Source organism: Helobdella robusta, assembly GCF_000326865.2.
Source record: "Helobdella robusta unplaced genomic scaffold HELROscaffold_114, whole genome shotgun sequence".
NCBI classification, from domain to species: Eukaryota; Metazoa; Annelida; class Clitellata; order Rhynchobdellida; family Glossiphoniidae; genus Helobdella; species Helobdella robusta.
Genome location: NW_008703639.1, coordinates 57,430 through 80,439, shown reverse-complemented (window position 1 = coordinate 80,439; position 23,010 = coordinate 57,430). Strand labels below are relative to the sequence as shown.

Sequence of the window (23,010 nt, the reverse complement as noted above, 5' to 3'; positions counted from 1 at the left end):
ATGAAAAGAAAATAAAAATATCTGGATGGTTGCAGATTTATACGCTACTGTCAACAATGTTAACGGATGGTTGGAGTTGAAGCCTATCCAGGTACGACTACCTAAATAGGTACTTACAATAATAAAAATGTCCACCTCAGACTTAAGTTTCCAATATCGAAGAGAAGTCTTATCATACATTGAAACTCACGCAACAGCTCGGGTTTTACATTTTTAACCATTTAATGGCTATACATTTTTCAACAATAAGTGAAGAATAAAATGATTGTAACATTTAATAACGGTATAATATTGTTAACTGTTTAATGCATAACACCCATTCACATATTTTCGCACACATTTAATGCATCGTAATACATAGACTGTATGAATGCACATCGTGAAAACATGCACCACACGTTCATACGTACATAAATATATACACACGCGCAGATACACGCACACTATAAGACAAACAGTGAATTTAAATGTAAATTTTTCAAATATTTGAAAGATATTCATAATGAAAACTTGTTGTTTACCTTGGCAACCGTCAATTGATGAATATGCCGCTTACCAAACAATACAAATATTCCTCAATGCTATTGCATGCGACTGTATGTTGGCTTGATGCATGTTTGTGTTTGTATGTGTAGTGTTTGCGTTGTACCTCCAGTATTTGAATGGTTTCAGCAGCGTACCGTGCGTGGGAGGCACCAGGGGCAGCCAGGCCTACCTGCAACCCCTCTACCAATAATGTTTGAATCAGAACGGTCGTGGAAAATAACGTTACATACACTTTTTTAAAATGTAAACAAAGTTAACGACAGATGCATTTTATTGCAGAGGTCGGTACTTTCGGTAATGTGAAATATGAAAAAAATTGTCAAAGTGAATTTTTCCAACTGGCACCTCCTTTTCACTTTGCAGTGCCAAATCAAGAAAGTTCTTATTGAAGGTCTCAAATAGGTTGAAATGTGCTTTATTTTGTTATTTGAACATTCACAGCTCGCAACTGGCGCAGAGAGTGTCAGAATGACATGCAAAGAAACTTTAAAATATGTCGTTGTCAATGAAGTTTAACTCGATGCCAGTTAGGAATGATTAATTCCAGTGGTAGTTTTACAAATTCATTAAACAACGGAATGAAGCAATAATGAATAGCTTTTAATTAAAATCGACTGCATCAATGGTTGAATGGTGAGTTCAAGCTTATCAGAAATAGTAAGTAAATGATATTTAATGTTAGTTGATATCAACTTTGGCGCTCCATACATTCCTGTACTTGAGACTGCATCTTTTCTTTGGTAGGCCACTGCTATTATGATTGTGTGCTTGTATGTGCATGTGTTCGTATGCTTGTATTTTGGTATCTTGTGTGCATGTACGTCTCTGAGTTTGTGTCCTTCAATGCCCTCGACATGTTTTATGTTAAGACTCTCTGGTGATGATGCACAAACATACGAGCACATTTAAGCACATCACTGTTTGTTATGGTACTGTATTTGACGATTTGTACTGCGCCTCTTATAAAGAACCTCAGAGGCGCTTGTTCGTTCGTTCGTTCGTTCGTTCATTCGTTCGTTCGTTTGTTTGTAATTTTGTTTTGATAAGGCAATTAATTAATTTTGCTGGCTGGCGTATCACAATGAAATGTTGAACAATGGTGAATGACAAAAATAATGTTCATAAAAATGTTGTAGTCAATATTTGAAAGTGTATTTGTTTGTTCGTTTTTTGTTCATTTGTTCGTTCGTTCGTTTGTTTGTTTGATGCTTCCGTGCTGTTTGCGTGCTTGTCGCCATCCGTTTTGAGAGATGAAGTGCTTGAAGGTGTCCCCTGCGTACGTTTGAATTTGAGGGCATGACTTTGATTATATTTTTCAATTTTCAATATATTCACACACACACATCCACACACACACATTTACACACACACAAACACATCCACACACACATTTACACACACACACACACGCAACCATTTTTTCGATTGTATTTTCCATTATTGGTTGCAAAAATTCAACAAAAGTGCACAGAGCCACACCAACGATTAACTAAATGCATTTATTGATGTTCTTTAGAAACATTAATTTTTTGATGTTGTGTGTTTGCTGGTTGCCATCTTCATTGTCGTCGTCTTCCTCTCTTCTTCTTCCTCCTCCTCCTCCTCCTCCTATCATCACTGGTTACTCGAAACATTCGACACCACATACTTCATCGTCATATGTTCATTTCCATTATCTTCGTCACCACCATCACCATCATTTTCATATTTCATTAGCATGGTCGTAAGCATTTCCTCTCTTCTCCATCACAATCGTCATCATCTTTCATTTCAATCACCACAACCATCATTCTTCATCATCATCATCATCACCACCACCACCTCTATTTATAAAACGCTTGCTGACAATCACTACGAACCAAAGAAACCCATGGAACATGAGGATGAATGTTTGCAATTACTGACAGTGCGTTGAGATGGGTGACAAATTAAGTGGAAGATAATCCTACAACTGAAAGTTACATCGAAGCGTTGTGAAGGATGACGATGATGACGACGACGATGATGATGATGACGATGACAATGGTGACGGTGAAGAAGACGTGACTGCCTCATCTACGTTGATGACAATAGAAGTAGTTTGATAATGATGCGACGGTAACAAGTAAGTTACAATGCAATGATGTTGATGAGGCTGATGAGGCTGCTGCTGATGAGGCTGATGAGGCTGCTGCTGATGAGGCTGATGAGGCTGCTGCTGACGATGACGGCGTTTATTTATTTATTCATCCGTAGCCTAGCTATCAACGTCAGATGTCTCTTGTTTACATCAATTATTCCCGTTACCATGGTGCACCGCGTTAAACGTTTCATGATACATGTATATGATATATGTATATATATATATATATGTATGTATATATATATGTTTATATATATACATAAAATATATATATGTATATATATATATACATTTTATACAATCTATCTATATATATATATATATATATATATATATATATATATTTATTTATTTATATACATGGTTTATGTGCGTGTTTGCGCGCTTATGCTGGTGTATTTAATGTTGATTTGTCTCATGCATATGTATGTATCTGAAAATGTGCCTATAAAATATCGAAAGCTGGACGAGATCATTTTCTGATTCGAATGATTGAAAAATTGTATAAAAATTGTGTTGAATGTTGCCTTTTTTATGAAATAAAATGTCGAAAAGCACCTCCAACAACAGAGCCAAACTGGCCAGCACATCTTCCAACGATGTGAAGTCCAAGAAAACAACGTCATCAAACAACTTCAGTAACGGCAAAGTTGCCGGCAACAAAAACATCAACAACATCAAAACCACCAGCAACAACAACAACCTTAAAAACAACAACAACAACAACATCAATAACAACAACAACAATGCCAACAAAGTCAACATAAGCCAAAGCATCAGCATGAACTGCGTGCAAAATGATTCAAAAAAAGAAAACTGCACAGTTGGCGACTGTTTGAATTGGCCAACATCAACAAACAAGACACCTAAAACTACAACAGCCAATGGAAAAAAATGCGATCGTATTGTTTTTGAAAACGCCGATGTTGGCAGCGGCCACAAAAGCCTCAAAAACGATGACGACAACGACTGCTCGCTTATCTCCTCAAAAATGGAAAATTTATTCCTCGATGACGACGACGATGAAAAAATTATCTACTATAGTAACGATAACAACACCGATGACAGCAAAACGAACAGCAATAATAAATTAAAGCTATCCACTAAGCCAGCCACTAAAACTCGCAACGGCAGCATCAACAGATCCCGATTGAAAACGAAACCAACCTTGAAAACGACGCAGGACCCCCGAATGGAGGACCTCATCTCACATCGCTTCCACAGAGAAAGCAAGCAGGAACGAGAACGCATCGAATCAGAAAAAGCGGCTCTGAAAAAACAAACCGATGCCGAGATGGCATCACTTCTGAGGAAGAAGGCGAACCAGAAGTCCAACAAAACCTCTCAACTGCGTTCCATCGCCATTTCTAAAAATCTGGATTTCAGCGTCGGTAGCAGGAGTGGCGACGACTCGGGCTCCGAGTGGAAAATGAGTCGCTTCAAAAATGCCACTAGTAAGATAAGCACTGTGAATGCTCTGAAGAATGAGACTAGAACTTCAAAAGAAAGAAATGGATTTCAGAAGACTGAACAGAAGAAAACAGATAAAAGAAGTTAATTCATACTCATGTTCATGTTCCTGTTCACGTTGTGTTCATCATCACGTTCACGTTCATGCTCCGTCTTTTTGGTTTTGTTATCAAGTGTCGTCAATACTCTTTTAATTTTGTAGGAATTAAATGAACAATTAAATTTATGCTTTTAAAAATACAAATTTTAATGAAATGCATGTAAACTTTCTAAATTGATTTTCAAGTAACAATAATTTTATTTACATTTGTTTTTTTCATTTAATAAACTTTCAAGTAGAAAACCAAAATACTGAAATATAATCTTAATGATTCTAATTGTAAATAATTATTTTCGATCTTTCACGCACTCACATTTGTCGCATTTTTCAAACTTTTTAAATTCTTACAAATCTTCCCACCAGGCCATAAAGATGAAGAAATCGAAAATGAAACCATTACAGGCCACGGGTACAAAGATGAGTTGGGATTTTCCAATTTTGTCGATGATCCTGATAATGATATCGACGATATTCTCAAGCAAGCTTGCAAGGGAAACGATGGTGATAATGGCGATGACGTCATCGTCAACAGCAACAAAAATAAGTTCATCTTCTTCAACGACGACGACGATAATGATAACTACGCCGCTGATAATAGTGGTGACGAGTTCTCGCCCCCATCTGGCCACCCATACACGAGCAGGGGGGGTCGGGGTGGCTCTGAAGTGGAGGCAGGCCTTCATGAGTCGTCTGCCTATGAGGCTTTCAACAAACCAGGCTTATTTCAGATCTGATGAAGATGGTGACGGTAATGATGAGGATGATGAAGATGACCATGGTTATGAGGATGGAAATTATGATGGTGACAATAATAATGATAATTATGTTAATACGTCTGACAAAATGTTGAGCAAATGAATTTGGTGATAAAATTTGGTGAAGATGATGATAGGAATGGAGGATATTGTTTGGTCGGAATGAAGATCCTTCATACTCCATCAAACTTGAACTTTATTTCAAGTTGAACGTTTATTAGCGACCTTTTAAATATTTATCTGACAAATACTTCTTTCGAGACATTTCCAATTTTCATCAGTTTGCACCGTAACTATTCGATTGTTCGAGATATTTAACCGTATTTATTCGCATTGCTCTCTATGGCTGCATAATATTCGTGGCGCGTGTTTTTCAACGACACCGAAGACATTTATTCGACGAGTGATTATTTTTCATATTTGTTAACATAATAAAATAATTTGCGTGCAGCAACGTACTCCAGCAAGATTTCTTCAATGGAATGACTGAAAATTCACAATGAAAATACACGTGAAAGTTATAAAATGTTCGAATTCATGCTCCAGGTTAGAAGTAAAAGTTTAAAAACAAAACAAAATTAGTAACAAGACATTTACTCCAATGACTATTTCATTAAAATTTTACATATTCAAGTTATTTCATCACCAACTTCACTTTTGAAAAGAAAATGATGCCAACTGTCGTATATTAATAAGTAAAAGTTTAAGTTATTATATAGAAAATTAAATAGTCAATCAATAGTTTCCATTAATCGTGCAACTAAAGTGTCAGCACATAAGTGAAATATTATAAAAATTTTGATGAATCAATAAATAACAATGACCAAGCTGAATCTTTATTCACATAATCAAGTACTTGCATGTCAATTGGTTCATATCATTCCAACATCTTGTTCTAAGGAATCTTAATTTTAAAATTGCAAACAAACAAAAATATCTTTTTAGATATTTCAACAAACAAATTCTTTAACCGAATATCATCATAATTATGATCCCCACCAAATCACCATGGTCATCATCACTTCTTAGACTTGATGTACATCTTACTCCACTTGACCTCTACTGACTTCTTCGATACTTTGGAGAAATAAACGTAAGAGGCAGCCGATCCATGCAGGTTGGTGCTCTGGCACTGAATGGGGCAGAACCACCAGCCCCCTCCGTTCTGACTGGCGCAGTTCACCAGCAGTCCATCATTATCATTATCGTAGGTCGAGAACTTCTGACCGTCGGGTCGGCAGCCTAAAAGAGAGTAATCGAAAATGTCGGTGTTGGTCCCGGTCCAGCCCGATGTGTGCAGGGCGTACTTGCCAGCCTCGTCCTTCAAATTGAAGGTGGAATACTGATCGACGAAGTACAGGCTGTGGAAGGTTTCAAGTGTTTTATTCGAAAGATGCGTCAGTTACATATAGTTGGAAAATAAAATTTCCTTTCAGCAATTTCCTATAATTATCCGTTAATTTTGTTTATTTTTACTTAGTGTTGTTTACATTCATACTTTCAAGCAATAAAAAATTGTTTGAAGTTGCATAAAAAATAAAAATCATTGTACTGAATTGATGAAGGGCCGCAAGTAGATCAACATGTGCTTTTGAGGTGCCTCTGCAAACGGTCAAATGACTGATCGTCAGAATTGCAGAAGTTGTGCAAAGTATGAAAATCAGATAGAAGTAACAAAAACGTTTGAAAAAAAGTTTGCACTACGTTTTTGCCGATCAAAACAAGTTCAAAGTTAATGAGCCGTAGTGCAATATGGATGGTGGCGAGAATGAGGTTTTGTGGGTGACGTCATCCGATCCTAACAGAAGTATCCATCACCACCATTGTTACCATCACTGATGTTTCGATAATGAGAAGAATATCTTAAAGCAGATCTTCTGTATGTACTACAAGCCAATGATGAAAAAGATGATGAAACTGCACAAATGGCAATAAATAGTGTTATTTTGGTATTTCCGCAGTTATTTTCATAAGAAATGTAATAATTTGTTTCATATTAAAAAATATAAAACAGAAACCAACCCATTGGTGAGTTGAACCTCAATCTTCAACATGTACTGCTTGGCACTGACGAGTTGGTAGATCGGTTCCAATCCGAACCAGTAGTACGCCGTGGAAATCGAACCGAAACCGTTTCGATAACTGCTCCATCCGAACGGACTCCAAACGGTGCTGTCCAACCTCTGATGGATGAGTATCCACGTGTCCACCATCAGAACTTTGACAGGTGCTGGAAAGGTTGGGATAAAAATTGGCACCAATGTGGAAAATCCGAGCATGAACTCTGCGGAGATATTGGTTGGTTGGTTGAGTGAGGTTGGAAGCCTATTCTAATGGCTCACGTCTTCAATAAGATAAGAGGCAACAACAAAATTTTATATTTTTATAATTTGCAGTTATTCAATCTTCTGTATTAGCTGGCGCATTATTAACTCATCTTTAAAAATTTAGACTAATTCCATTTTAAATAACAGTTACCACAAACATCAGCAACGTAACGCAAAACGGTTTTTGAACAAAAATTAGAGTTAAAAATTTTAAAAATAAACGTTGTCAGAATGATGAAAGTTTAAATTTGAACTCACCAGTCGGCGCGCATTCTGATTTGTTAGCGAGTGTCTTCAAAATTTAATTGGGAAATGTATCCATCAATAAATCAGCTCATCAAAATCGTAATCATTATAAATATCATATTCATCATGAATAGTCATAAGGATCATAATGATGAAGTTATTTCTCAACTTTTATTATCACAATTAAATCATCATAATCATTAACTTGATGGTTTTCTATTGATTTTAATCATTATCAATTTATCACTATCATTCTTTTGTCGTCATCATCATCATCATCATCATCACAACTGTCACTATCCTCATCATCATCATCATTATTTGTATCATCACCTACATCAACGCAGCTATCATCATCATTATCATCATTAACGTTATCATCACAACCTTGTAGTAGGAACAGTTTCCTGGTCTACCAAAAGAATTGGGATCATCATTGAAGATGAACTGGCATCCGGGACTTGATGATGATGAAGGTGAAAATGATGATGAAGAAGAAGAAGACGATGTTGATGATGATGCTGAAGAAAACAAAAGAGGAATCAAGATGTTTGTTACCGGTGATAACAATGACAACAATGATTTTGTTGTTGATGATGCTGATGAATTGGATGATGATGAATTGGATGATGAACTTGATAAGTTGTTAGTCAGGGGAAGACCTGTCAGAACATCGAAAATAACACTAATTGCCACATTTTACCCAAACAAATTTACCCATCAACTCAATTACAAAAAAATCATTCAGAAAAAATTGAAAGCCCACAGTGCAATAACAAAAAAATCTACTGTCGAATGAACATTCTCTACTTTAACAACAACTGCACTGGCAACAATATTGTAAACAACGAGAAACACCAACAGCGTACAACTTTCTATAAGTTTACTACTTACTAATGTAACAATAACCATCATGAACAACACCAGCAACAGCACAACAACAATAACAATGCAACCAAGCAGACCTCTAGTGTAGAGATTGAATCCAACGCAGGAATCATCCAGCCCACATATCCAGGAGCATATAATCGGCAGAAGATTTTTATCCATGGCTGATCCTTTGCGTAAGATCATTCAGAACATTTTCAAAACCAGCAATCGACAAACCAGTAAGTTAATAGCAAGCTAGGCAACTATTCATTCAGCTCAGCCACTCAAATTTTCACATCATTATTAACTCCAATCTTTCTTATTCTATCACTCAGAAAGGTATCAGCAACCAGTGGCGGATTGACGTGATAAAAAAAATGTCTTTAGTCTAATTTTGGCCGCTTGAACTAGCATACATATGCTGAATTTCTTAACCTCCCCTCGTAAAATTTACCAAAAATCCAAAACTTTGAATTTTCGCCCCTCGTCAACGTTGTCTAGATCCGCTACTGTCAACAACACGCAAACTGCATACGTGAATACGCGTTAATAAACGCATTACGAAGGTGCGCATGATAGGCTTGAATCTCATTTGCGTTCGAACCCGGTTAACGCAACGCAGACGTAAGACCAGGCTCTCTTAACCACTGCACCATCTCGCCGCACTACCTGTTCAACGTTATTTAGGAAATAGAGTGACGCACCAGCATTTTTAACTAACCTGCGCTAAACAGAGCCTCAATGTTTTCTGACGTCACAGCGAGACTGTTGTTGTCGTCGTCTGCAACTGCACAGATGTCGCTTGTGCGGTTCAGACAACTTTTGTAAGGGTTGAAACATCTCAAGCTAGCAGTTGTTGCGGTAGTAGTTGTTGTCGTCGTGGTAGAAGTAGTAGTTGTAGTAGTAGTAGTAGTTGTAGTAGGTGTAGTAGTAGTAGTAATTGTTGTTGTTGTAGTTGTTGTTGATGTATTATCTAACATTGTTGTTGGGATAACTAATGTTGATAAAACTTCTGCAGTTGTAGACATATCTGGTTCTAATGTTTTTGATGTGTCGGCAGATGTTGTTATCGTTGTTGTATCTGCCAAGTTTGTTACTGCATCGATGGCTTGTTGCATTTTGACTGTCGTCAAATTATCCAAAAACTTTGTTGTTGTTGAAATATCTGGTAATATTGTTGTTGGAGTTGTTGCACCTAAATGTGTTGTTGTTGGAGTTGTCGGATCGAAAGATGTTGTTGATAGTGTTAAATCTAAATCTGGTGTTGTTGTTGATGTGATTACAGTGATGGAAAGTATTTGGGAAAGTAAGAAAATGATGCTGGCAATGTTGGCGGCCATAGGGGAAGTGGTTGAAGAATGGAAAGAAGATGATGACAACGTTGAACTCTTTCCTATGGAAAGGTCTTCTAATTTATGACCAGATTTGCTGATAAGTGAAGAAACTTTTGTAATTTTTAATATTTTTTGATGCTGTTGTGATGGGGATAAACGATTGTGGTCTGGTATCTCTTAATAAGAATTGTCTCTTGGTCTCTTGTTGTTATTTGAAGAATGCTGTTTCAAACGACCACAACAACGGTTACAAATTTTCCAGTCTCGATTTTTAAACTCAACAGACAATAACATAGAACAAAGTCGGTGTTTAAAGATAGGAGGCACAAACAAAACAAAATTGCTTTGTGTTTTTTTTCATTAACATTTCATAATTGGTATAACAGACATTTATAATCGTAACAACGACGACACAAATGGGTTATTTACAGAGTCGTGGAAAGCAGCGTGTGACGAGTGCAACGATCCATTCTGTTCAGGCTGCATGGAGTCGCAAAGAAAAATTTTCCAAGTGATCATAAATAATGAAATGATTATGACGCTGATGATGAGAATAATGGTGATAAAGTAAAATTTCTGTAAAAAATTGAACTATAGTAGCTGTATTTAAGTTAAACAGGCAAACAACGTTCACCTGTTTTTGGGAGGCTCCTGTATGAAAGGGAAGGAGTGGGGAGAATAAGATAGGGCAACCAAAATAATGGTAATGTGATAATGATGATATTAGTAACTAGAAAATGAAGTAAAATTTAGGAAATGCAGAGAAAATAATCCATCCATCCATCCATCCATCCATCCATCCATCCATCCATCCATCCATCCATCCATAGAAATGATTTAAATTTGATGATGAAAGCTAAGAATCTAATAATAAAATGATGACGATAGATAACATCAAAATACATGTGAATGAACATTTTGACGAACAATTTATTATTTAATGAATGAATGTGTACATGCTTGAACGGACTAATAATTAGAAACAAAGATGAACATGTTCACGTCGGTGATCAAGTTCACGTTGGTGAACATGTTCACGTTGGTGAACATGTTCACGTTGATGCTCAACCTTATGCAAGGACAAGTAACAATTAGCTAGCTTCAATACATCTGAGACAAGAAACTTTATAAGAGAAATTTTAAAATATCACCACAAATTAAGAAGCTTAATAATTCTTAATTCTGCGTTGGTGTCTGTGTTGGAGTGTGTGTGTGTTGTGTGTATGTTGCATGTGTGTATTGTGTGTGTGTTGCATGTGTGTGTTGTGTGTGTGTTGCATGTGTGTGTTGTGTGTGTGTTGCATGTGTGTGTTGTGTGTGTGTTGCATGTGTGTGAGGTGTGTGTGTGGTCTCTAGTCTTCTTGGTCGACTGGGAAATCGAATGAATTTAAAAAGGGCAACAAAAAATATTTTAATAAATAAAAATGTATAAATTATGACAGACTTAAGTGTTGTTGTTTTCCAGCTTAACGACACTTCATTTCCTCCGAGGGTGCTCTTATGCTTCCATTCGCAAAAAATTCTTTTTGTTATTTTGTTTCTTCTCGTTATCTTCTTTTTTTTCTTTAGTTTTTCTACTAAACATCATTTCTGACTTGAAATTAGATTCTGTCGTAAAAGCCTAATTCCATAAGAAAAATTATCAATTGATTTAAATAATCTCGAGTTTTAAAATTTTCCTTTATCTTACTATCTACAGAATTCGTAGTTCTTTTATCTTCAGTTTTCCACGTTTAAATTTGCATGGAACAGTCAGCATGTTATTTTATTTACAGTATTCAAACATAGGAGGCTCCGTTTAGCTCATTAAATAGTTAGTTGAGCGTCAAGCTGGTGTTACCCAACTGAATGTTGTTTAGTCTGCCGAGAGTAAAGCGATTGTCGCGAATTCTGTTTTCTATTTGTCCTATATCAAAATAAATTTGACGTTGAGTTTTAGTTTCATTCCATTTATTCTGTCACCGTGAATGCAGAAGTTTGTTCATGGCTAGTATCAGATGGGTGTGAGGTATCGGAACCTCAGTTATTGGGCCATTGTGTGAGTTAAAAATTTAAACCTAATGCTGCGGTATTTATTGAGGTATTGAGGTGTGGCCTGCCACACAAGAAGTTATTTTCTTCTGCTTGAGTTTCCGAATCACCACCATATGTGTTGTTTGATTGAATAAATAAATTTGAATTAGAATTTTTTGTTTAAGAGTCAACAATCAAGTTGATAATTATTCGGAAATAATTCTGTTGAGTTCAATAAAATCAGAAAAAAGAATTTCGTGTAAAATCTTTTATTTGTTCTATTTCGTCACATTTTCTTATATTAACCATAGTAAGAATATTTTACATAAAATAATAAAAAAGTGTCTAATCTCAGCTGTTATGAGATTGAAATCTATTTCAAATTTGAAAAAATAGTGTTGATTATTTGAAAAATTGATTGAAATAATGTTTTATTTAGGCATCATTTGAAACTGCCAATCTTTAACAGTAATATCGTTACTTCGGTGAGGTAAATAAACAACATGTCAGCCTCATTAACACATGCTTGCAAAGTTTTCATGTCTGATAGGCCATTCAAGCTTGATTGCTAGATTGTTCAAGTGCTTCGTTTATATTTTGAGAAATTTATTTGTGCGGTTTTGATAAAAAATATTGTTTACTCGAACAAAGTGTAAAGTGTTCTTGCCTTGATAACAATCTGCAAGCATGCTGGTGTGCAATTGTACATCGTGTGTACGTGTTTGAAGTGTTACCCCCTTCAGCACGAAAGTTATTTAGTTACACACACAACCACCACTTCATCATTCAAAGTACAGGCAGTCTCATATTTCATTCAGACATTAAATTAAGTGCTCCATCAAGTTTTAGTGTCGTTGTCTCTGAAATGATCCAAGTTAAAACCCAGCGGTGTTCTTTCAGATCAAACAATTTGAAATGTGTTGAAAGCAACAAAATTTACTACCATCAGATGAATTACAATGTCAACAATAGTAAACACAAAAATGTTAAAAGCAATGTTAAAATGTAACATTAGATGTTAAACATTCCTCCACCTACCTGTTGAACAAGTTTATGTAACACTGTCTTGCGAACTGTTCAGGATTAAAAAACATTTGAGAGCAAAAATAATTTGAAAATAACAAAGAGAAACAATTATAAAAACGACTGCTAATAAATTCAAATGTTAATTGAAAACTGCGTGAATGAGTAAGAACGAGAAGCTGTTTGCTGTCAGAGGTCTGGCTAGCTTGCATTGTAATTTTAATGTGGGAAATAAATTTTGAAACTTTAATAATATTTGTAATGTTGAATGGTAAAAAGGTTAAAATTTAATAAACAGGATATAAACAAAGTGGGAAACATACTGACAAGACATTAGCGACTGAAAAATAACAATTGGTATGTGTGTCATATAACGTGCAATTGCTTGAATGCCATTTCAATCTTCCAGCAGGTTTGTGTGTTTGTGTTTAAAAATGATTGCACACATCTACAAATGAATATTTATTCATAATATATAAAAGTGTATGCATCTATATACCGCTAAATTTATTGAGGTTGATCGTCCAAAGGCCAAGAGCTTTTGTAATTTTCAATGGTTATTCTTTAAAGTAACAACAGTTTTAGCATATTTCTATTATTGTAGTTTTTTTTATAATAGCTTCAAAAGTTCACAAATTTTTCCAATAATTTGGGTACTGAATTTGAATATAATGTTTTCCGCAAGAAGATGCATATATCTAAGTCGTGGAAACATTCAGCAGATGATTAAGCGGTTCATTGGGAAATCAGAAAATATTTCAGAACATGATTACATAGTAGTCGGATCTGGTTCTGCTGGCAGCGTGATTGCCAACAGGTTAGCAACGTTCAACAACCCCGATAAATCTTCCAACCAGGTTCTTCTTCTGGAAGCTGGTCCTTCAGACGACACGTGGAAAATTAAAATGCCTGCTGCTTTAGTGGATATTGTAAAAAATGAAAAATATAGTGTATGTTATGAAACCACACCTCAGCCAAATGCAAACAACAGAGTGTTTTCATGGCCCAGAGGTAAAGTAATGGGAGGTTGTTCTTCCTTGAACGCTATGGTATATATGAGAGGTCACCCATACGATTATGATCGTTGGGAACAAGAGGGAGCCAAGGGGTGGTCCTACGCCGACTGTTTGCCTTACTTCAAAAAATCTCAAACTCATCAATTAGGAGGTGATGATTATCGTGGTGACAGTGGACCGCTCTACGTGTCCAGAGGAAAATGGAACAATCCACTTTTTCGAGCTTTTGTTGATGCTGGCTTGCAAGCTGGGTACCAACATACAGAAGATTGCAATGGATTTAAACAAGTATTTCCATTTTTGCTTTTCTTTTAATTCTTAGTAAAATCAAACCGGTTATTGATTAATTTTTTTTTAAATATATACGTGTGTGTGTGGATGTAAAATAATTAGAATTTTTTATATAATATTTTAAAACATATCCACAGCAGCCACTGCGACACTTTCAAAATTTCAAACTTAATTTAAGGAGTTAAGTTTCACAGCATTTCTGAAAAACAGTTTGAGGTTCTACTTATTCATGCCAATTTTACTGTTTTTAATGTTTTGAACACAAGTTTTTTGCAATTATGTGCTGCTTGTCAACTTTTCCTTAAAATAAATGTTTTTCAACTTTTTCATACGCTCTCCATGATACGACGACTCTTAAAAATTTTTCCGCTAACCAGCCTTATTGGCTGTAATGTTGCTTCTCAGGTGTACAAGAATATTTTGTTTTATTTCAGCTTTTTTTATCTGTTTAAATAAGAACTTTTTTTTATCTGTTTAAATAAGAAAATTAATATATATATATATATATATATTATATGTTGGTAATAGACCATAATTTTTACAATATTCTATAAATTCTATATATATATATATATTGTAGTAATTTAGTTTTATTACATTGAACCAAAATAAATCAAAATGACAAATATTAAAATTTTTAACATTCAGGAAGGATTTGGACATTTTGACATGACTCTGAAGAATGGGATGAGATGCAGTACTTCTGCTGCTTATATCGATCCTATCAAAGCAAAAAGAAATTTGAAAATTTCCACAAATTCGATGGCAACGAAAGTGATCGTTGAAGGCTCCAAGGCTGTTGGTGTTGAATACAAGCAAAACGATGCGACGAAATATGCCAGGGCTCGCAAAGAAGTAATTTTGTGCGGTGGTTCAATCAATTCACCACAACTTCTACTGCTATCTGGAATCGGTAATGCCGATGAATTGAGAAAGTTAGGAATTCCTTGTGCTGCAAATTTACCTGGGGTTGGAGAAAATTTACAAGATCATTTAGAAGTATGCATTCAATACAAATGTTCGAAACCTGTGACTCTATACAAATATCAGTGGAAATTTCCTTGGAACATGGTAACGGCAGGTCTTCAGTGGTTTATTGCAAAGTCTGGTGCAGCTTCTACCACTTATTTAGAGGCAGGTGCATTCATTAGAAGTAGCGCAGAGGCTGCCCACCCCGACATTCAAATTCACTTTTTGCCGGCAGTAGTAGTTGATCACCCGCAGAAATTTGGAACATGCCACGCCTATCAAGGTTTCACCGGAACTTTGAAAGTCACAAGCAGAGGAAATTTAAAGCTTAAATCCACCAGTCCATTTGATCCTCCTTTGATCAATCCAAATTACTTACAAACAGAAAAAGATGTTGTAGATTTTAGAACATGCGTTCGTCTCACAACAGAAGTTTTCTCCCAAAGAGCGTTCGACGACTATAGAGAATGTTTACTGGATAAAAATTTAAAATTGAGCACAGATGATGAGATTGACAGTTTTGTAAGGAGTACTTCTGAAACTGCGTATCATCCCTGCGGTACTGCCAAAATGGGCTCTGAAAACGATAAAAGTGCAGTTGTAGATTCAAAATGTCGTGTTTTAGGAATAGACAAACTGAGAGTGGTCGATGCTTCAATCATGCCAAGCATTCTCAGTGGTAACTTGAACGCTCCGGTAATAATGATGGCAGAGAAAGCAGCAGACATGATTTTGGGAGTTCCTCCTCTGCCCAAGTTGCATGTTCCTGTTTGGAAACCAAATGATCCTACCAAGCAGAGATAGAAATTTCAAATTTATGAGATAATATAAAATTTTTAATTTTCACAAATTCTCTTTTATAAAAGAATAAAAAAATATATATTGTTAGTTAATTTATCAAGTTGAATGTTTTTTATGTTTAAATTTCATCAAATTTATGTCTACAAACATGTTTTGTATATGGTTGTATGTTGTTCATTCGGTTATTCACTTATTACTAAAAGAGTCATTCAAAGTTTTTTAATTTAAATTAACTTTTTTCGTAAAAATAATTATTTTATTTTATTTTTTTTATAGAAACCTTTCATGAACATAACTGAAATGGGAAAATGACATTATGTTTTTGATATAATGACTGAAATTGAATTAATGAAAAAAATAAAATGCTCAATTAAATAACATTAATCAAATTAAGATTCTAAAAATAAATTGAACTAAAAAACTTTTATTGTCCCTTTTAAATGGAACATCTAAAAAAAATGTAATTATAAATATAAATATCAACGTTTATCAAATGGAGTGTAATTTTTTGACTGGCTACACCGGTCAAAATTTTTTACATCCATTTTTTACATCCTGAACTTTGAACCTAGGCTTTTACACTCTAGCTAATCTACTGTTTTTTTTTAAATTTTTTATGATGCCGTTTTTGCAAGCGCAGAGCTGCTTGCCAGGAGGAGACATGTCAAACACGACCATCTCAAATCAACTCTTATACGTACACCAGAAAAAAGATATTATATATGCACAATTATTAGGCAAATACATGAAATAAATCAATTAGACAAAAAATAAACAAATATTTATTAATAAACTAATTATATGTTAATAAACTCTAAAAATATGAAAATTGTAAATTCACGAAAACTAAAGAATGAGACCAGACTCTAAAGCGCACTAAAAATGTGCGCGGGTGCGTCCGAGGGCCTGTAAAGTTGTTCTAAGTATATGCTGCTTGCATGTTACTGCATACTTGTAATTGTAACTAAACTTCCGTGCCACAAAGGCTCTACTTATTCGCACCAAACGCACGCGAATGCACCGCATCAGACGCCTGTGATGGTCATTAAAGTTTCGGATAGAGAGTATTCGAACCATGAAATCGCGTAATACCAGCACGAGACTTGGCACTTCTACCAACTGAGCTAACTCCGTGGCCGTTCTCTGCTAGTCCAATCTGTATAATTCAATATGGCCGCATTTTGTTGTCATGTTAAAGACTGAAGATGAAATTAAATGAAGTGAACTATAAATTAGCATTATAGAAAATATAAAATTTCAAATTAAAATAAAATCATGTTATGTCACATAAAACGTCACAAATAATAAATACGGAACATAAAATAAAACCTACATTTAATATTTATGTAACAATTTCGCCAGACATCGGAGCTGCTTCAGGATTAAATAAAATGAAACCGTCATCAAAAATAGCAATATATATTATTTTAAATTTTTATCTTCATTTGAACAAAGAGAGAGTAAGAAACGAAAAGAGACCAACATAACTTTCAGCAGATTGCCACATTGCATGTGAAAGTCTGTTGAATGGTATCGGAAAGTTAGAAAATAGAGCAAAACGATGATAAAAATTCTCTAAATAAAAGTCAAAGCTTGTTTAGATGAGCGTTAACTGTGTCAAGTGTAGCCCTATCGAAATAAGTACTTAAAATAAATTTACATAATCTATGATTGAACGATGTTTTATCTTTTAACACTTTCTATTAAGATACAGCAACTGATTCAGCACGTTCCTGCTATTTTATGCAGTTTCACGCGGCTGCAGTCTGGAAGCTCCGCCCTTTCATACTAATGAATGAAATATAACTTCTGATCGTTTCACAAAATTTCTTCAAATGTAACCCTTTAATCATTGCCTGGTATATTACTTGTTTTTTGGACAGGCAGCATTTGAAACTATACTCTTACCTAACCAGTCTGAGCTAACTCAAAACATTACAATCAAAATGATGTCTCTAATATGCAAGAGTATAAAAAAATAATTTTTTATCAGTAGTTTTTTTGTGCGGAACAGTGGTTAAATTGTCTAGTGGTTAAATTCGTGCTATTTCGCGGTGTATGCAGTGACCGACTTGGAATATGACAAAAATATCTCCGCATTCGTGTGTGAGGCGTCGTGTTCATAGACGATATTCACGAGGTGTTGATTTCTCTAAACCTGGGAAGAGTGTAATAAATTAGCGGTTCTCAACCTTTTGAGATTTAAGGACCACTTAAAAAATGTGTCTTAGCTGCGGACCACTACTGAAAATTTTGCTACTGGCACACAAGAAATTTATATAAATATAATTATTATTTCACATGATGACGTAACAACTACACATAGTTAGTATAACATAGTTCTTAGTATAACTATTAGACATAAAAAACAACAGTTACCACACTTGACTATAGGTGTATTAAAATCGCGGACCGCTAGGCAAATGCCTGCCCCCGGACCACTAGCGGTCAGCGGACCACAGGTTGAGAACCGCTGTAATAGACCTTTTTTCAAGTATTTTTGAAAATGTTTGCAGCTCTATTCACCCGCCTGCACATCACCTGATGCTTTCCCTTCCAGTTACTAACAAAGCAAATCCCAAATAAACTTTTCCAACTTGAATATAGAAGTTATATTATTTTATAATGTTATTTCAGAAATTACTTCAATGACTGAATAAAATCACTGTGGTCAGAAAAATTTGTGTGCAATATTAATTCAACCGAATGTAAGTTACACTGATGTGATAAATAACCAAGATAATTGGATGTTGAAAATTTTTTAAATCAATTTTTGAATAAACTACTATTTCTTTGGACAGTGAAAACAGTTTTCACAAATGGTGCCATGATAACAATTGCAGTCTATTGATAACTGTCAGGAATAGAATTATTAGCTCTATTGAAAGAATTTCAGAAAAATATAAAGAGTCAGTGAAGAGCCATTGAAATATTTCATCGATTCAAAAGAAAAGTTACAAACTCTTAATGTATCGCTTTTATAGATTATTCTTAAAATTAATCAGTGATAATACAGGATGCAATCTGGTGTCAATATTGGAGCACCACGCAATTTACTCTTCATCCAATCCTTTGTTGATACAGACAAAAAATTCTGTCTGTGGAAGCGTATGCATGATCAGTGATTCTTTTCATCACAACGTTTTTATCGTTTTAGCTTCTTTCAAAACATTAAATTGAATTTACAATACAACATGTTATAAATGTTGTTTCAAATGAATATTTTTTTTATGGCGAGAATGTGGCCATTGCTAAAGTTATTACAATGGATGGGGAAAGAGACAAAGATTGGTTGCAAGGGCGAGATTTTTGAAAATATGGTGATGCGAAATTAATGGATACTGAAGCTTTTTGGCTAAAGACAAAAAAAGCAATCGGGGATGCTTGAAAAGAATCTAAATTAATAGATGAATAAATTGTCGTACAAATCACCATTAATTTATCTTGGACCAAAATATACATCTATTGAAACGTTTTTATTTCGATTCATCCGGATATAATTTTAATTAAAGTTCAAGTATTGTCAACAATGACAATTATCAGCAAGCCTAAAAACGGCATGATTGGTTGTGTTACATTTTGGGCGTATTTTAAATGTTCCACGGTGATATCATGTTACTTATTGAGAAATAATAAAATATATTATTATATAACTGTTTTTATGCATATTGACAAGTTGCAAAAAAATTTTATGATGGAAAAATATGAAAAAATTAACACTTAAAAAACTTTTTGTCTATTTTGAATTTTTTCATTTTTTAAAGAATAAGAAACCCATTTTGTTTTGAGAGATGTTATTGAGCTATGAAAGCACTATACAAAAACAATCAAAAATATTAAAAAAATTGTGTTCTTCATGGCTAAAAATGGCGCCAAACAATATGAGTTTTTCAATTTTTTTAATACAAAAAATTCATTAAGATATACTGGCTCGTCTGAGAGATGTGGCGTTCTACATAGGTACAAGTTTAGAAAAAAAATCACTCCAAAATTGGAGGGTGGTGTCACAAAAATTTTCATAACTTGAAAATAATTGAGTTTTTTTTTTATAAAAATTTTATTTCAGAGATGGTCGGCAGTGGACCACGGTTCAAGTTGACAGAGAATTATATATATATATATAATATATATTATATGTTATATGGTCTCAGCCATTGCTCATCTTAGAAATTTATATCGAGTCAGACATTTGCTGGATAGATCAACTCTGGAGGATCTGGTCCATGCGTTCATAACATCACGACTGGACTACTGCAACAGTTTGTTTTACGGTTTGCCTAATAGATCAATTGACATGCTTCAGTCGGTTCAGAACAGGGCTGCAAAACTTGTAACTGGCAAATTGAAATTTGACCATGTAACTCCAATATTGAACGAGCTTCACTGGTTACAAATTAAGAAAAGAATAATTTTTAAAATTGCAGTGATTGTGTTTAAATCCTTGAATGGAATGTCACCGGCTTACATCTCAGACAAATTTTCCAGGAAGGCATCTACAACCTGTTTTCATCTAAGATCAGATAATATGAATCTTTTGGCGGTCCCAGCTAGGCATCTACGAATAGGTGCGAGAGATATTGCGGTCGCAGGTCCGACAGTCTGGAATGACCTACCAGTTTCATTAAGAAGATCTGGAATTAACTTTGTGACATTTAAAAGGGAATTAAAAACATACTTATTTTCTGTGGAAAAACAATGAATTTGAATATTTTGATTTATATCAATCATGCACAGTTATTTGTTATTTTATTTTTGATGGCGCTTTTGAAATTATTAATTTGCGCTATACAAATGTTTCTAAATAAAATAAAAATAAATATATATACATATATATATATTATTTATATAATATATATATATATATATATATATATATATATATTATAGCAAGTTACATAAAGGCTGTGAGTATAATATCATTCACGATTAAGGTTTCAATTAGTCCAAAGGTTACAACGAGTCGTCATTCTCGTTGGTTAATTAATTCAAAAGTAGGAATTAAATGAATGTTACGTAGTGTTGTTGTCACTCAATTTTTCTGTTTACAATTTTAACGTTACTTGTTATTCTCTGTCTATCTAATTGATATTGGATACCGAATTCAAAATTAAATCGTTTGTTGCCTACTGTAAAGAAGCCTGATAATTGAAATTGTTTGGTTTTTATTATTCATATTCTGGTTTTCAACTAACAAAATAAATGAATACATTTACTTGACTCTAGTTCAATTTCTCTCTCAAACATAATGTACTCGGCAAAAAAATGCATAGATCTAAGTAATAGTAACATTCAGCAGATGATTAAGCGGTTCATTGGGAAATCAGCAAATATTTCAGAACATGATTACATAGTAGTCGGATCTGGTTCTGCAGGCAGCGTGATTGCCAACAGGCTAGCAACGTTCAACAGCCCCGATAAATCTTCCAACCAGGTTCTTCTTCTGGAAGCTGGTCCTTCAGACGACACGTGGAAAATTAAAATGCCTGCTGCTCTGATGTATTGTTTAAAAGATAAAAAGTACAGTTGGTGTTATGAAACCACTCCTCAGCCAAGAGCAAACAACAGGGTGTTTTTCTGGCCACGAGGTAAAGTAATGGGAGGATCATCTTCTTTGAACGCCATGGTGTACGTACGGGGTCACCCATACGATTATGATCGTTGGGAACAAGAGGGAGCCAAGGGGTGGTCCTACGCCGACTGTTTGCCTTACTTCAAGAAAGCTCAAACTCATCAATTAGGAGGTGATGATTACCGTGGTGACAGTGGACCGCTCTACGTGTCCAGAGGAAAATGGAACAATCCATTGTACCATGCTTTTGTTGATGCCGGCTTGCAAGCTGGGTATCAACATACAGAAGATTGCAATGGATTTAAACAAGTTATTCTTTGCTCACATTTTGCTCACATTTTGCATTCCTCAATTTATTTTTTGTATAATACATTAAGTATTGTATTTTATACATTTTACATTAGTCGTGCTATAAAATTAATAATTTGGTCCTCGCTTTACACAGAATGGGTGGTGTGATGGTCTAGTGGTTAAGGTTGCCTGGCGCTGTTTTGCAGTGCGTGCGGCAGCGTGCGGTGACCACGTTTGTAAATTTATTTTAATAATTTAACAACTATATACTGTATCAACACAAATAGTTTCATCCATCGAAGAGGAAAATTTAATAGCTTAACTCTGGCGGCCAAATAATAAATATTTTTAATTATTTATTTCCTAGACAATAGCAAGCAAAAAATAAACATGCAAAAACATTTTCAAAGTCGATGCATCCACGCAGTGGCACTAGTTTATAATGTTTATATAAATGCTCTCTGCCTTCATTTTTCTTTTCTTCAGCTTTGAAATTCAACATAATACGGTTTAAGATCTTAGAAATTTTGTTTACAAAGTAAACACGAATGACCATCTTTTACTTAATGTTCCTTTAATGAGCAGCACAATTTGTTAAGTAGCTAGAAATAATAATAATGAAAAATAGAGGTCTTAAATCAAGGGGAGGTCTGTCAAACCCGACAATCTCAATCAGCTTGGCTATATAAGACCAGTAAATAAAACTAAATATGCGTCAATATTATTATATATCAGTGAGTTGGTTTGAGATCGTCCTGCTTGAAAGGCCTAACCCTTTAAGCAATGCATCAAAGTTTTTGTCTGTTAAACAAAATATTTAAAATATTATAATATAATTTTCTATATGCAGGAAGGATTTGGACATTTTGACATGACCATAAAAAATGGTGTAAGATGCAATGCTTCCATGGCTTACATTCATCCAATTTTATCAAAGTATAAAAATTTGAAAATTTCCACAAATTCGATGGCAACGAAAGTGATCGTTGAAGGCTCCAAGGCTGTTGGTGTTGAATACAAGCAAAACGATGCGACGAAATATGCCAGGGCTCGCAAAGAAGTAATTTTGTGCGGTGGTTCAATCAATTCACCACAACTTCTACTGCTATCTGGAATCGGTAATGCCGATGAATTGAGAAAGTTAGGAATTCCTTGTGCTGCAAATTTACCTGGGGTTGGAGAAAATTTACAAGATCATTTAGAAGTTTACATTCAATACAAATGTTCGAAACCTGTGACTCTATCAAATATCAGGGAAATTCCTGAA

The 23,010-nt window shown here is 34.7% G+C and overlaps 4 protein-coding genes across 4 annotated transcripts in view; 3 read left to right on the top strand and 1 right to left on the bottom strand.

Annotated features, from left to right (window-relative positions):
- Nucleotides 1-3,212: 3,212 nt before the first annotated feature.
- Nucleotides 3,213-4,972, top strand: HELRODRAFT_183670 (hypothetical protein; the record flags this gene model as incomplete). Its single annotated transcript, XM_009013257.1, has 2 exons — nucleotides 3,213-4,221; nucleotides 4,602-4,972. The coding sequence occupies 2 exons, from the start codon at nucleotides 3,213-3,215 to the stop codon at nucleotides 4,970-4,972; spliced, it is 1,380 nt and encodes a 459-aa protein (XP_009011505.1).
- A 1,165-nt stretch (nucleotides 4,973-6,137) lies between these two features.
- HELRODRAFT_145141 (hypothetical protein) lies at nucleotides 6,138-7,194 on the bottom strand (the record flags this gene model as incomplete). The annotated part of the gene is made up of 2 exons (XM_009013256.1): nucleotides 6,138-6,354; nucleotides 7,016-7,194. Coding segments are annotated over 2 exons (396 nt in total), but the record flags the coding sequence as incomplete, so codon positions are not given.
- A 6,283-nt stretch (nucleotides 7,195-13,477) lies between these two features.
- Nucleotides 13,478-15,886, top strand: HELRODRAFT_183668 (hypothetical protein; the record flags this gene model as incomplete). The annotated part of the gene is made up of 2 exons (XM_009013255.1): nucleotides 13,478-14,110; nucleotides 14,762-15,886. The coding sequence occupies 2 exons, from the start codon at nucleotides 13,478-13,480 to the stop codon at nucleotides 15,884-15,886; spliced, it is 1,758 nt and encodes a 585-aa protein (XP_009011503.1).
- Nucleotides 15,887-21,128: 5,242 nt separating this feature from the next.
- The window catches only part of HELRODRAFT_183667 (hypothetical protein), a gene marked incomplete at both ends in the record, with an annotated part of 2,264 nt that continues 382 nt past the window's right edge, over nucleotides 21,129-23,010 (top strand). The window contains 2 exons of the mRNA XM_009013254.1: nucleotides 21,129-21,761; nucleotides 22,594-22,883. Coding sequence (XP_009011502.1) covers nucleotides 21,129-21,761; nucleotides 22,594-22,883 — 923 coding nt within the window. The remainder of the gene's footprint in view (nucleotides 21,762-22,593; nucleotides 22,884-23,010) is intronic.